The sequence below is a fragment of the Chlorocebus sabaeus genome, chromosome 24, assembly GCF_047675955.1.
Source record: "Chlorocebus sabaeus isolate Y175 chromosome 24, mChlSab1.0.hap1, whole genome shotgun sequence".
Lineage (NCBI taxonomy): Eukaryota > Metazoa > Chordata > Mammalia > Primates > Cercopithecidae > Chlorocebus > Chlorocebus sabaeus.
In genome coordinates, this window is record NC_132927.1 from 33,006,360 (window position 1) to 33,020,323 (window position 13,964).

The window sequence follows — 13,964 nt, forward strand, 5'->3', positions numbered from 1 at the left end:
TCCGCGCTCACGGTTTTCGATGCTGCTTTGGTCTCTGTCAGACCCAACCAAGTCAGTATAAAAGGGGGCAACAGCATGGAGACGGTAGGGCTGTGGCCAGGCTTGCTTTTTAAAGGGAAGGCTCTCCCGGTGATTAGGAACCTTAAATCACATTATAAGTAGGTGAAAGCCAATGCGTGGTGCACTGCGGGAAAACTCCCAGGGCCTGGCTCAAGCGACGCCTGGCATTTTCTCCTCCCTGCGCTCAGTCGGAGAAAGGTGCGGTCCAATCCGCGGAGGCTCGACCCGGAAGTCGCTGTGGCCGCCGCACAGGCTGCGCTCGCCTCTCGAGTGGGGAACTCTGTGTCGCACCGAGTCCTTGGGCCAGGCGTGTCCTCCTCGGTCGCCACTGGCCCATGAGTCCCCATGGCGACGGCAGGGGCCAGGCCCGGGGGAGGGCAGTCCGAGTGGGGACGCGGCGCTCCGGGGGCATCCGCGGCGGCATCGCGGTGTTCGCCGCCGTGGCCGCAGTGTTCACCCTCACGCTGCCCCCCTCGGTGCCTGGGGGAGACTCGGGTAAAGTACTCGCAGGGTTGCCCCTCCTGTCCCTCTCCCCTGATCCTAGAACGGGCGGGGGCTGCGTCTGGCCCCCGCTCTTGGCATTGGGTTTGGTCAGATCTGGGCCTCCATCCACCCACCTGTGCACAGGACACTATTGTGTGTTCCAGAGCCCACTTCTGTTTCCATCCCTGTCGTTCTCGTTTCTTTAGTTCTCAGGCTTTCGAGATGGGGCTTATTGTTGGTTTCGCCTGGTGGGGCTTAATGACCTCTCCACTTCCCCAGATCTTTTTTCCTGGTCCTGAGTATTTGCATCCTTTTTTAATCCACAGATATTACCGAGTCCTTATTATGTTTCAGACAGGAGAACAGTAGTGGCGAACAGATAATTGCGAGTGTTCCAGTGCGGTTAGACAATACCCAAATTAATGAATAAACAGCATATTAAACTGGTGATAAGTTATGGAGACGGTAGGAGGGAAATGTGATTGAGAGTGGGGGTAAGTAGTGGGTCCTTCCGAATGGCTATTCAGGAAAGACCTGTGAAGAGGTGATATTTTAGTCGAAACCTGAATATTGAGAAGGAACTAGCCATGCAGAATATTTGCAGAACTCTTAAAAAGGTGGAAGCCAGGTGCGGCTGTTTTTATGAAAAAGAAAAGCATGACTCATCGGCCAGTTAAATCACATTGTTTTATATTTGAGGCAAGAAACAAGATCTATGTTTTGTTTTTGGATTCAATAATGCCATGTCGTGGCCAGGATTTTGTCAGAATGGAGCTGTAATTTCAGGTGGTGAACCTGTGGACTGAAGCAGCAGTTTTTGCTGCATGACCAGTTATCCTTAAATTGAGCAGCTTAAACAGCAAACGTTTATCGTCTCCCGTTTCTGTAAATTAGGAATCTGGGTCCAGTTTAAGCTAGTTGCTCGTACTCAGAACAAGTTTGCTGTCATCGTGTGGGTTGGGGGCTGCGGTCTTTTCAAGGCTCAATTTGGGGAGAAACGCCATCTAGTTCTTTGCTGTGTGGGTCTCCATAAGTTAACTGACTTCTGTCAAGAAAAAGATGAAGGATACCTCTCTGTCTGACAGCTCTGTGTCATTTTGTAGCCGAATACTGTAAGTGATATACCACTTCTCCATTTTATTCCTGGAAGTTCATCAGTAAACCCAACCCATATTCAAGGGGGAGAGGATTACACAGGTGAGAATACCAGGAGTTGGTGATTAGTGGGGATCATATTTAGGGCTGCCTACCACATTGAAGATCCTTGATGTTCCATCTTCAGATTGTTACCTTCTTTCGGGTCCTATTGCACAAATACGGATAGTGTTTCATTCGTGTAGTAGGGAGTTTCTGTACCATGTTTCCAAGATTTGTATTTCATAATGGAAGTAACTTTATAGTTGTGAGAGTTTTGATGCTGGAGGGCATTATTCAGAGGTTAGGTAGTTCTGTTACCTGTAAAAAAATACAAAGATTGACAGCTACTTATGATTGGTTGAGTGTGAAAGATGGGAGTGAGATTTATAATAACTGAAGTTTCTTGAGCACTTACTATGCGCCAGACACTGTTCCAAGTGCTTTATATGGGTTGTTGTTTTAACCCCCTCAGCTACCCTTAAAAGTAGGTGCGATCATTATTTTCCTTTTATAAATGAGAAAACTAAGGCTAAGCTATGACCAAAGTCACACAGAGTAGTCAGGAAAAGAACCCAAGTATATTGACTTTAGAATATGCCCCCTTAACCTCTACTTTTCGTCAAAACATTTCAAGAAATTCTTTTCTAAATCCATCATCACATATGTAGTGATATTTAAAATCTACTTAAAATGTTTATTGCCTTGCCTTTATTAATACTGTATTTTATTTTTTCCCAGAAGAATAAAGTTGTGTATTCACCTTGAGTTACCAAACTTTAGGTGCTTCTAATTTGTTTGGTTTCATGTTAAATAGTGGTTGCTTCTAATATTTTTATGTTCATTTTTGGGAATGATAAATAAACTGTTTTCCAAGTATATGCCAATATGGAAAATTTGCTTAATCGTATATTTGATAATTGTGTTTACATGTTGAATGTACTATTCTTGAATATTTGTTTATGAATTATATTTTCATCAATAAACAGAACACATCTCAAAACCAGTACAAAGCATGTATTCTTCTTCCTGATAAGTCTTAAATTTTACTCCATAGATTTATCACATTGTGTGGTCTTGCCAAAATTATTCTTTGTACCACTTGACACACATAGTTCATTTATGGGCAGGGGTGCTCGTGGTGCTTTTCGGGGAGGGGGTAGGAAGCTGGCCTTCACTAAATTAGTTTGTACATGAGACTGTCTTTAACAGACGTGATGTGTGACAATCTAGTCTAATTAATATTGAGAAGTATGATATAAAGCTGGTTTTTGTAAAGGTTAAGGATCCGCTGACAACTCTGGGCTTGCCATTAGTTTGTATTGCAGACAACAAAGCTGTGGTTCTCAAACTGGAACGTACTTCAGAATTACCTGGGACACTTGAGCCCCCAGTGCCAGTAGGTCTTAGTAGATTAGGGAATTTAGTGGTATGGGCAGGGAATCTTCATTTTTAAAAAGCAGATTAATTCTGGTGCAGGTAGACATAACTCAGAGGAACCCTTCGTGTAAAGGATTGGGAGAAAGCCAAGACTTGGGAAACTGAGGTTTTTTTTTGCTATTCACTTCCTCTTTATCACAATGAATTTAAGAGTAGTACTTCCCCTTAGATCTTTATCAAAGATACATTTAGAATGGGGGCATCTTTTGTATTTCTGTTTTACTTTAACATTTGATAAGAACTGATGGAAGTTTGTCACTTTCCAGATTTATCTTTATAGCAACAGAACTCCGGGAAATAATAACAGCACACTGACTTTTCCTTGGTAAAAAGAAGTTAGAGAAAAATAGGCTGTTTTTCTTAATGTTAAATATAATTCTGAATACATTTTAAATGGAGGAGAATGAATAGTGACCTTGAAATTTTGAACTTATGGTGACTTCGTCACAAAAACATACAAGAACCAAAAAAATTGATGAAAATAGTTTGGCGCTAAGGACTTCAGAGCTAATCCGTTATGGAGTAAACTGTAAAATCATATCCTTTACGGTAGTTAACAAAGGGAACAGTTCTTTGAGACATTGTGAGACCATAAACTAATTAAAAAGAAGCATTTAGGATATAAAATGTGCTGGTTTCTAAGGTGCTCTTGAATATCTAACAAATGTCTGTAAGTAATTGACTTAATCTGTCTTCAGGTGCCCTTATAACACTTCCATGATGCAGTCACTCACCTAAGACAGGGGTGTCTTAGTAGCAAGGATGACAATGTGATGTGTCTTTTTGTGGACCTCTGTGTGCATGGCTTGAATTGATTGTGTGTGGCCAGAGGGGAGAAGTGTTGGTATCTTGGCAGGATCGTGAAATGGATAGGTTAATGTTTTTAAACTTAGTGGGAGAGAGAAATGAAAACCAACCAGAATATAAGGCAATCTAAAGTGCTAAATAGACTCAAGCAGGTTCTATGGAGGAGGAAGAAGTGATTAATTCTGATGGGGAGGCTGGGGAAGCAGGTGTCTAAGGAAAGGTGTTACCAAGAAGGTGGCAATTGAACTAGGCTTTGAAGGATTTAGGGAGAGAATGCTAGGGAAAATACTCCAGGGTGAGAAAATGAGTGAGAAGAGGTACAAAAGAGGACCACTCCAGAGAAACAGTGGGTAATCAGATTTGACTGGAGGGAACGTACGTTTCATGGATATAAGCCTAGAAAAGGGACCTTGAAACCATGGAAAGCTTGAACATCATGCTGAGGAATGTGAACTTCATTCAGTAAGCAGAGAGCAGCCATTGAGAAATGTTAGACTAGGGATGCAATCCAGCCATGTGGGTGGGTGGGTGGGTATGTGTGTGTGTGTGTGTGTGTAGGCAGGGGGAAAGCCAGGTGTTGATTATAAGTGATTTCAGTATGAACATGAATTGAAGTAGAAGATGGGTCAAGTCTGTTGCCATAGTCCAGGCCAGAGAGAGTAAAGGTCTAAATTGTAGCTGGGACAGAAATTAGAAGCAGAGTATTGCTAGCTATGAAAGAATAGGAAATGGACATTAGTATATTTCCTAATAGATACTAGTAACTTTCATGAGTCATTCATCAATATTGATTCATTCAGGGTTGAGTCAGAAATAGTCCTTGTGCTCTGAATATGTAAAAGATTAACAAATAAGCATTAATTACTGCATTATAATTTTAGAAATAGTCACTAATGGTGAGGAACTATAAAGGACTATGTAAAGAATATTATTTAATGGTTTGAAAAAATGTCTTACAGTAGACCTTACCGAAATAACCTGCAGTTAATAAACACTTGGAAATTGTTTAAAGATATCCAATGCAATTAATGTGGAAAAGATATCCAAATGCCAGTTTTAGGGTAGTATGGGACATTTTCGGGAGTGTCCAAACCTCAGATGTCTGCACATTTTATGTTATCATAAGATTACATCTTTATAGACTTTTGTGCTAATTTATTGAGGGATAACAAAGCATGTTACACTAGTGCCCCAACAGTATTTGTATATTTGCAAGTGGATACAACTTTCAAGAGAGAAAAAAAGCATTTTTAAAAAACCGGAATTTACCTGTATTTCCACTGACCACTTCTTAAAGACTACCAAAGATAGTTTGTTCAATAAGACCTAAGGGAGAAAATGTTCTCAGACTATTTCATGCTGTTAAATCTCTACAGATTTACAGTTTTATCCAGTCAAATTAATGCAAAACCCCAATGCAAGCATTTGGATTTTGAAAACTTTGGAGGAGTGTCATTCTCTAATAGTAATTATTGGTTTTACATTATTTTTTCACAGGGGAACTGATCACAGCCGCACATGAGCTTGGAGTAAGTATTAGTTTTATTGTTTAATCAATGCTCTCATTAACAGTTTTAGGAATTAAGAAAGTTTAATTAAGCATGGAGTAAAGTAGATTAATTTATTTTCAAACCCAGTTTTTAGTAACTTATAAGTACAGTATGTGACAATTTACTTTAAGTTTTAAATCCAATTAAACTAAATTATAAAGCAAAGCCTTTACTATATATACAGTAGCTGCCTTATTATCACCCCAAATTTTGTATAAGCTGTGGAGAATAAAATAAATCGGGTTAACAGTTTTAATAAGTTTATTATTTAATAAACTTTATTATGGTGCATGATCCCTTTAGGCAAGACCTTACGACTGTCAGCATGGTGGTAATCCGATAGCAGTGTGGTCTTTCAACTTTCTAACCAATACGATATTTCAGAACCTGCTTTTTTTCAATAGCCTTTTAAATGACCCTAATGTACTGTGAACCCAGAGAACAAACTGCTTAAGAACTGACAATGAAATATGTCACCCTTTCTCTGGGTGACGCTCCATGTGATAGACGCTGCCAAATCCACTAAAGAAAATATTTATTTGTATTGCCACAAGAGGATTACAATAGAAAACCACTATTCAAACATTTAATCATTGGTGCCTAATCTTTATAGTTGCCTGAGAAAAGGGCTGCTTTTCAATTAAGGCCTGTGTGACTCTTCCTTTCCTAGATGAAACCCTTCTTCTAACTGTTGCTAATTTTTCTGTAGGTTGCCCATCCTCCTGGCTATCCTTTGTTCACGCTGGTGGCTAAACTGGCAATTACACTGTTTCCTTTTGGTTCAATTGCCTACCGCGTCAATCTTCTCTGTGGCTTATTTGGAGCAGTAGCTGCATCGTTACTTTTTTTCACCGTTTTCAGGTAAAGTAGTTGATTAGTTAAAATTAATTTTGAGCAGTTGGAGATACAGATTTCTTATGGCTCAAGTACATGCATTAAAAACATCTTTTGTTGCTTGGTTTCCCTAACACATGTGATTTCACTTTCTTAATTTATAATAATTTCATATGCATTTGACCCCTCAAATGCAGTTGGTTTTGTTTCATACAATGGAGTGAAGGTGTCGACAGTTCATTATCACAATTCTCTGATTAGGCAGAACTAATGAGGTTTGTCATTTTATGAAGATGCAGATGGGCCAGTTTAATTCAACAATATGAGGTTCATCTTTTGGTAAGTGGTAAATATCATTTAATTACTCACAGTATTGCTGATGGGCAGCTGCCTGTCAGGTCCAGGGCTAATTGTATTATATTCTAAATATGAGCATGTATACTTTTTGAAATAAGGTTATTAACTAAGGAAATAAATTTGGGATGTGGTTTTAGTAAGGTTTCACTCTGCTCCATTATGGCTGTAGGAAAGGTAGGCAAATTAGATCCCAAGTACTTCACTGATAGAAGACTTTCCTAGTTGGGAAGGCTACCCTGCTTTTAAAACATTGGTCCTTAGTTTAGAATGCCGGTGACTCATTTGTCTTTGATGTTTCTGTCTCCTTCATTCTTAACTCCGTGTATCCTATACCTAAGAGGATTATAGTGAAAAATACAAATTACACTTTCTGCAAAAGGAAAAACCAAATTAAGACACTTCTTCTAAAAACTTTTGCTTGTCTTATTATAAAACAAATGATTTCTGTATGTAAATATAATTTGAATAGGTACAATTTCAAATGTCATTTTTGGAGACCAATATTTTTATTTGTGTTAAAGTCATAATACTACCCTTTAGCTAAATTCTAAATCTCTTTTAATTATTTATAGAAAGATAAGAGTTAGTATAACTATAACTCAAAAGTTTACTTTTAATCTGCATGTGAAAAAACTTTCAGATTCAAGTATTATAACTTGATCTTTTCCAAAATTTTTGTATTATTACATTTGTTGTTATTTTAGTCTTTATGAAATATTTAAAATAATGTCTCTGCTTAGATTCATTCGTACTATTAATATTTTTCTTTTTCTCAATGGTTAGGATAATTTTTATTAGAATTGTTCCTTCTGAGTGTTTTGTGATTAAGAATCTGTCAGTATTTCCACTGAGAGAAAAAGTAGTTTTTGTTTTTAAATATCTAGGTTGAACAGGAACTTCCTTGTTCTGTATTGAATGAGTACATTGTTAATTTTCACAAGATACTTTAGAACAAAAACATTTAAAGAAAACTAATATGTTCATTTTGATAGTCTGTATTTTAGATCATTTATGTAACATATACATCTATTTAAATGTTATGTAGCTATAAATAGCTCTGTGCAAGTAAAGGGATTCATTTTCTAAAACTTCCATGTTTTTCAACATTATTAATTGGGGATGCCATTCCACATGAGAACCACTGTAAAAATCATAAATAAAAATCTTAAAAACAAATTTGCAGAATCCGGATAGCTCTGGACAGTACTTTTCTTTAAAAATATCTTTTATTAATTATTATGATTGATTATAATGGGTTTAGATTAGCACGCTAGCCTATAACGCTTTTCTTTTAATATACATGGCTAATGATATATTTTATACTTGCTGACATGTGCTTTAAATTCAATCTCTTATATGACTAAATTAGGTATTTGAGTGGTTTTAATAATATGGTATGTGCTCTGGAAAAGTTGCTTTCCTTCAGAAAAGGGATCTAACAATATTATCTCTTACATAATTTTAATATGAAAATACTTTATTATTTTGAATACAAATAATTGACAAGGTACACGTCCTTTGGGAATAACCTAGTTCAAGTGGCAAATCTGTTTTGTCAAACAATAGACACCCTTCAAAAAGGAGAAGCCATCTCTATGGTAATAGGACTAACAGTAGCCTATTGATTGAGTGGAAGAAGACATTATACAATGTCAGCTGGCTTGTTACAATTTCATTTGTTGTATGACCTGAACTTAACCTTTAAAACCTTTCTTCTGTGAATATAAACCCAACAGCAGGACACAGTTTTTGTACAACCATTACAGTGATGGCTTTTTTCCTGTCCCAGCGTACAGTAAATGTGCTGCTTTGCAGGTTGACTCCCTTATCAGAATTTGTTTAGGAGACATTTCACTACTTTATTCATTTACAAACCAAATCATCATTCCATTTTGTTGTTGAATATTGAAGGGTTTTGATCCAGGAAACAGTTTTATTCTTTCTTTCCCCCATCACTTAAGAGACCATTACTGTACGTGTAGGATTAGTGCTGACTGGTGTGCCGTAAATTAATTCTTTTAACAGGTTTAGGTTTTTTTCAGGTAATTGTTCACATAGCATTCACTATATTTAGCTCTTGGGGCGAACATAAAGACTTTCTGTACCTTTTAAACAAAGATTTTATTTCAAAAGCAAATTTCTGTTTAAATGTGTTGATGTAAAAAGCTCCATTTTTTTCAGTAAACATGACTTAGATTGAAAGACCAATTTATTCGTTGTTTCCAATTACTATGTAATTTTTGCTTTTCTTGCATCTTTCTCTTGCTTTTAAAAGCTGTAAGATGTCATTAACACTGCATTTTTTGTCAATCTTTCCTAATGGTTGGCAAGAACTCATTTATATTTGCTTTGCTTTAATGTAGAAAGCATGTGAGTAAAACAGCACATTGAAAGCCCTATGTGTCACTGTAGTTTATTGAATTAAAAATAGTGAGCTTGTGGCAGTTGTTTCCGTATGTATTTATTTATGTATTGTCCCCTTAAAGAGTATTTTTAAGCATGTATTATGTTAGGGGAGTTTAATCTAGTACATTTCATTTATATGAAATAGTATTCATTTTATTAATGTGTACATCTGTGTTTCTGAGACTGTAATATAGTTAGTGATTTCTGGGAACTGGGGTTTTCTTTTTTAAGGCTATTAAAGTAAATGATTTTTAAATTTAATAGCATAATATTTAAAATGCCCTATTCTATTTGAAATTTCCAAATCCTATTAATATAAAATGTTAAAGTTATACGTAATATAAATCATTAACATGAACACCATTTAACATTATTTAATGCTTGAATTTCAAAATTATCTGCTAGGAAATATCAAACTAGGTCTTATTTACTGAATAAAGAAGGAGTACTGAAGTCACTATCATTAAACATCTATATTCTAACCCTTCATATGTTCCGGTATCACTAAAAGAGAAGGGAACATGTTGATAGCATTGTATAAAAATTCTTTACCTCAGGGAAGATTTAAATTGCTTATGATATCAGAGGAGGGTATATGTTGTGTCATTTATTTTGGTAGTTACAGTGCAGGGGATATGTTCTCAACAGGCCTAAGAGTCAGCCTATCCTTTTCAAACTATTACCAGCCAAATGGAACTATAGAAGAATTCATTCCACGATATTTGTTGAACACTCATGTGAATTAAAAGTAAAGCTCTTAGTTTTTATAATCAAAATTCAGTGCTTATTTTAAAGAAAGTAATACAAAGTCACCATTAAATAGGCAGTTTTTCAAATATTTTTTCTAAAAGGTGTAGTTTCAGGAAACTTACATAAAAATACTTTCTAACATCATTAATATTGCACAGTAAGACATCAGATATCTTAATGTCAAGTAGATTACCTAGAATATAGGAATATTAATAATATTAAAGGTATATTGAAACTTTGCTTACTACAAAGAATGTACAATCATTTTCAGTAATCCTTAAATATCTTCTGGCAGATTGTTTTGTGGCAGTATTTAACTCATGGATTTTGTAATTGTATACCTTATATATTTTTAAACATTATGTTGCTTCTAAAAATTCGATTAAATTTTAGAAGGCAAAGACTTGATTCTGAGCACTGGGTCTGCTATTCTTTTAGCTTCAGCTAAGATTCCATTCAATAAAGAATAGAAAATTAAAATGCCATACCTTAGAGAATGCAGAATCTCCTGCTTAAGGGACATTTGGACTTTCCAGCTCAAAGAGTATTTTAGATTATTGCCATAGAGAATAATGTGAAGCTCTTCCTAATTTCACAAGTAACTATGCATAAGTAACAAATAGTCACCAAGTTTTTGTAGTTGAAGAAGAATGGAAAGTACTGGAGAGTTAATTTCCATTCAGGAGAATATCTGTCTTGATCCCTGGTTAATTGATCATATATTTCTCTCGTACTTGTATTAAAATTGCATTGACTTAGACTGCTTAAGAATATTAAGAGCTTGGTTCATTTGCATTTTCTTATAAGTAGAGGGACATATTAGGCTCAAATAGCAGCGCTTCATTTTGAAGGGAAAAAAAGCAGGGCAAAAACTCTTTTTTAAGACTGTAGAGTCTTTTCTGACAGCTAGTCAGAGTTAGAATTAGTTCAAGGAAATGTTAATAATGCACTGCCTGGCCTAATCCCTTTGATATCACCAGGTATCCTCCTGTTCATGGGTTAATTGCTTTAAAAGCGAAGGCAATATTCTGAGCGGTGGGCCGCTTCACCTTTTCACAGCTGTTACCATTGAGTGACAACTAAATCCCATGTGTAAGATGAGGAAGAGCTCAATCTCCAATTGGGAGAAAATTTATGTAAACCACAATCCCTTCAGAATGTACGGAAGTCATAGACTTTCTTGATTTACTCTGCTTTTCCCAGAAAGCTCTATTGTTCACTTTCCTAAGTCCCATCAACCCTTTGTAGCAGAATATCACAGCGGCAGCAGATAGCTTGAAATATATAAATGCTATCATAGCTCTGATTAATAGCAGTGCTTATGAGTCAAGTCTGATAACAGTGCAGCTCTCCACTCAATTTCAGATACTGCTAATGGAATCTGTCTTCTCCAATTGTAATATGAGAAGGCCTAATTTGCCATGGAGCTTGGAGCTGTCACCAGTAGGGGATTGTGGGGTCAGATGGGAGCTGCCAGGTTTTTGCCCTGCAGCTTGTATCTCTCACTTTGAATAGAGCAGCCCCCTGCCTGCCAGTTAGCTGATAGGCCGCCGTGGGGTTTATGCCACTATATACAATAGGAAAGGGCTACATAGGCTGACTTTATAATTGTGAAGCTAGCTCATATTTCCACAGCTACTGTGCTGCATAATTTCTAATAAGTGGTTTTAACAAATGTCAGATTATGAAAAGTTTCCTCAATTACAAAAACTTATAAAACATTTAAATTGCTAAATCTGTTTCCTGCCGAGATTTTGCCACTGGAACTAGTCATCAGTTATTATGGTTGTAATAATAAACGCACATATTTCTTTAAATTACAAATAACATCATAGCTCGTAACTCATATAGATTTGGTGCTTTTCAAAGCCATAAAAATAGAAAATAGTCAATGAATTGAGATATTAAGATACACTTCATAACTTTGCATAAGACTACTTAATATTAAATCTCTATTGTTTATTAAGTTGGTTAGTATTGCTGATGAAAGTAGTTTAATACCCTCATTCTGTTGACTTTAGTTATTTGGATGTTTTACATTGACTTCCTATACTTTTTGTATCTTAACATTGTAAGAATTACACAGCATCTTCTAAGTTTTCAGTTAAAAAGGACTTAGCGTGATGATATGCCTTGGCCGGTGTCTTTGAGAATACTCTGATGCAATATCCTTTTAACCAATTTCATTCTTGTTATTGAATGCAAAATACATTTTGAAGATTGAGTAACAAACTAATCTTGAGGTTTTATATGTTTTTATACATTTTAAACAAAATGGACTAAAGTCTGTAATTGGGGAGTTATTTTAAACCAGGCTGTACTGTTGTGCAAGTTACCTGGCATGCTGTGAAAACTTAGTAAAACGTGAAGTAAATTGCGGTTGTTCCTATAAAGCCTAGTTCAGTGTTTTCTTCCACATATTCAGGAATACGTTGATGGAGTATAATAAAATGAGTTGTTTTAAACTTTGAATAGCTTTATCATTTAATAGCTAATGCACAACTCTTAATTCTAATGGAAATTGTGTGATTACATTTGATTTATGGGAGCTATTCCTAACCTTACTCCCTGCATTTTAGTTGTGCTTTTTTCCTTTTTGAAGACTTTAAATTTTTTACTCTAATTTTATGTAGTGATTTTGAATCAGGAATAATACTTTATACTTTTCCTTTTAGAGTACTGGTAGTGAATATTTATATAGCTGAAAATTCTGAGTAAAACAGTTCTCCTTTTGATCAAACCTCATGAGGTAGAACTAACCTTGGTAAGATTTTATCTGGAATGACGGTAAATTTTTCTAAAATGTGGAAGAAAGGACTTATTTGCAAATTCATTAAAGATGGAAATATTTTAAATTTTTTTAGGTTCAGTGGTGATGACTTCTCAGATGTACCTTTTATATCATGTCCTAAATTATTGATTTATGTTCTTAGGTGTAAACTTGACAATGAGAAGATTTATATTCTGCTCTCTCAGTGGCCTCATTATAATTTTCCCACAGAGCACCTGGCTCATATTAGATACCGAGAACATATTTGTCGAAAGACTGTTGAGTGAGCTGCCACCAAAAGAAGGAGGCTTAGCAGGACTTAGATTTTCAGTAACTTAGCTCCCTAGTTTGACCATTCTCCAGGTAGACTGGAGAGAGAAATACATGGTGTTGATTATGTGAGTGAGCCTAAAGGGAACTTCTATATCATTTTCGTGAACCGGACTCAGAAAGATAAGAACGTGGAAGGATAAGGGTGGTAGATTTGCCATTCATTTTATCCTCCTTTACCATACTTCTTCCCTGTAGTCAGCTGCACTATTTTAGTTGTCACTGTGAATTGATACTAATAGTAATTTATTAAACAATAACGTTCAGATGCTGCACTGTGGCCTGCCCAGTCAAATTCCATTTCAAGTAGGAATTCTCAGTACACTCAGTATAGATGTAGTGCAGTGTACCTTCCGTGTTGGGTTCTTTGCATACAAGTAACACTGAAGACAAATACATTCATGAATTTTATGAGGCATGTCAAATGTGTGTTCAGAAAGAATTTCAGGTTTCTGTTATTTGCCTTTTGATTAAGGGTTATACAAACATGTGACTACACATGAAAATCAAATACTGTGTAGCGGAAAGAAAAATATACCTTATCAATAGCAAACCTGTGTCAATGGTGTAAATTGTAACCTCGTGATTTATCCATTGTGTCAACAGATGAATAGTATTCTGTCAGTGAGAAAACTGCTACACAATCAGAACATTTCTTAGGAATCTTATCGAGGTCTCATGAATTTTGTGGACCAAAAAAAGAAGACAGTTGTGTTTTAAGCAGAGAATTCTGATGCTCACATTTGATGCTTAATAGCATCACATCATTACTCCAGTGGAGAATTTCTGTCATTTGCATGATCTGGGTGAGATTTTAAACACTTGACTGCCCTACCCATACTATCTATCATACTCTTGGTGTGTCTTTTTTTGTTGACTAAACACTGTGCTCTCCTGGAATGTAAACTACGTGGTTTTATTGTTAACCTAAGTAAAAAGCAATCAGGAAGATTTATCTATTTCAAATATACTGTAAAGCATATTTTTTATATGAAGTATAAAATTATATAAAACAAAATGTACTTCAGTGACTTTTGGATTTG

General features: G+C 35.9%; 1 protein-coding gene across 11 annotated transcripts in view; it reads left to right on the forward strand.

Annotated features, from left to right (window-relative positions):
* Positions 1-253: 253 nt before the first annotated feature.
* Positions 254-13,964, forward strand: part of TMEM260 (transmembrane protein 260) — a 63,691-nt gene continuing 49,980 nt past the window's right edge. For 6 of the 11 annotated variants that reach the window (XM_073011013.1, XM_073011015.1, XM_073011017.1 and 3 more), the window contains exons 1-3: positions 254-555; positions 5,422-5,453; positions 6,184-6,335. In XM_073011013.1, the coding sequence (XP_072867114.1) occupies positions 396-555; positions 5,422-5,453; positions 6,184-6,335 (344 nt within the window). In that variant the 5' untranslated portion in view covers positions 254-395. Of the gene's footprint in view, positions 556-1,712; positions 1,741-5,421; positions 5,454-6,183; positions 6,336-13,964 lie in introns of those variants that run through there. The other 5 variants (XM_073011012.1, XM_073011020.1, XM_007986776.3 and 2 more) reach the window with 5 other exon arrangements.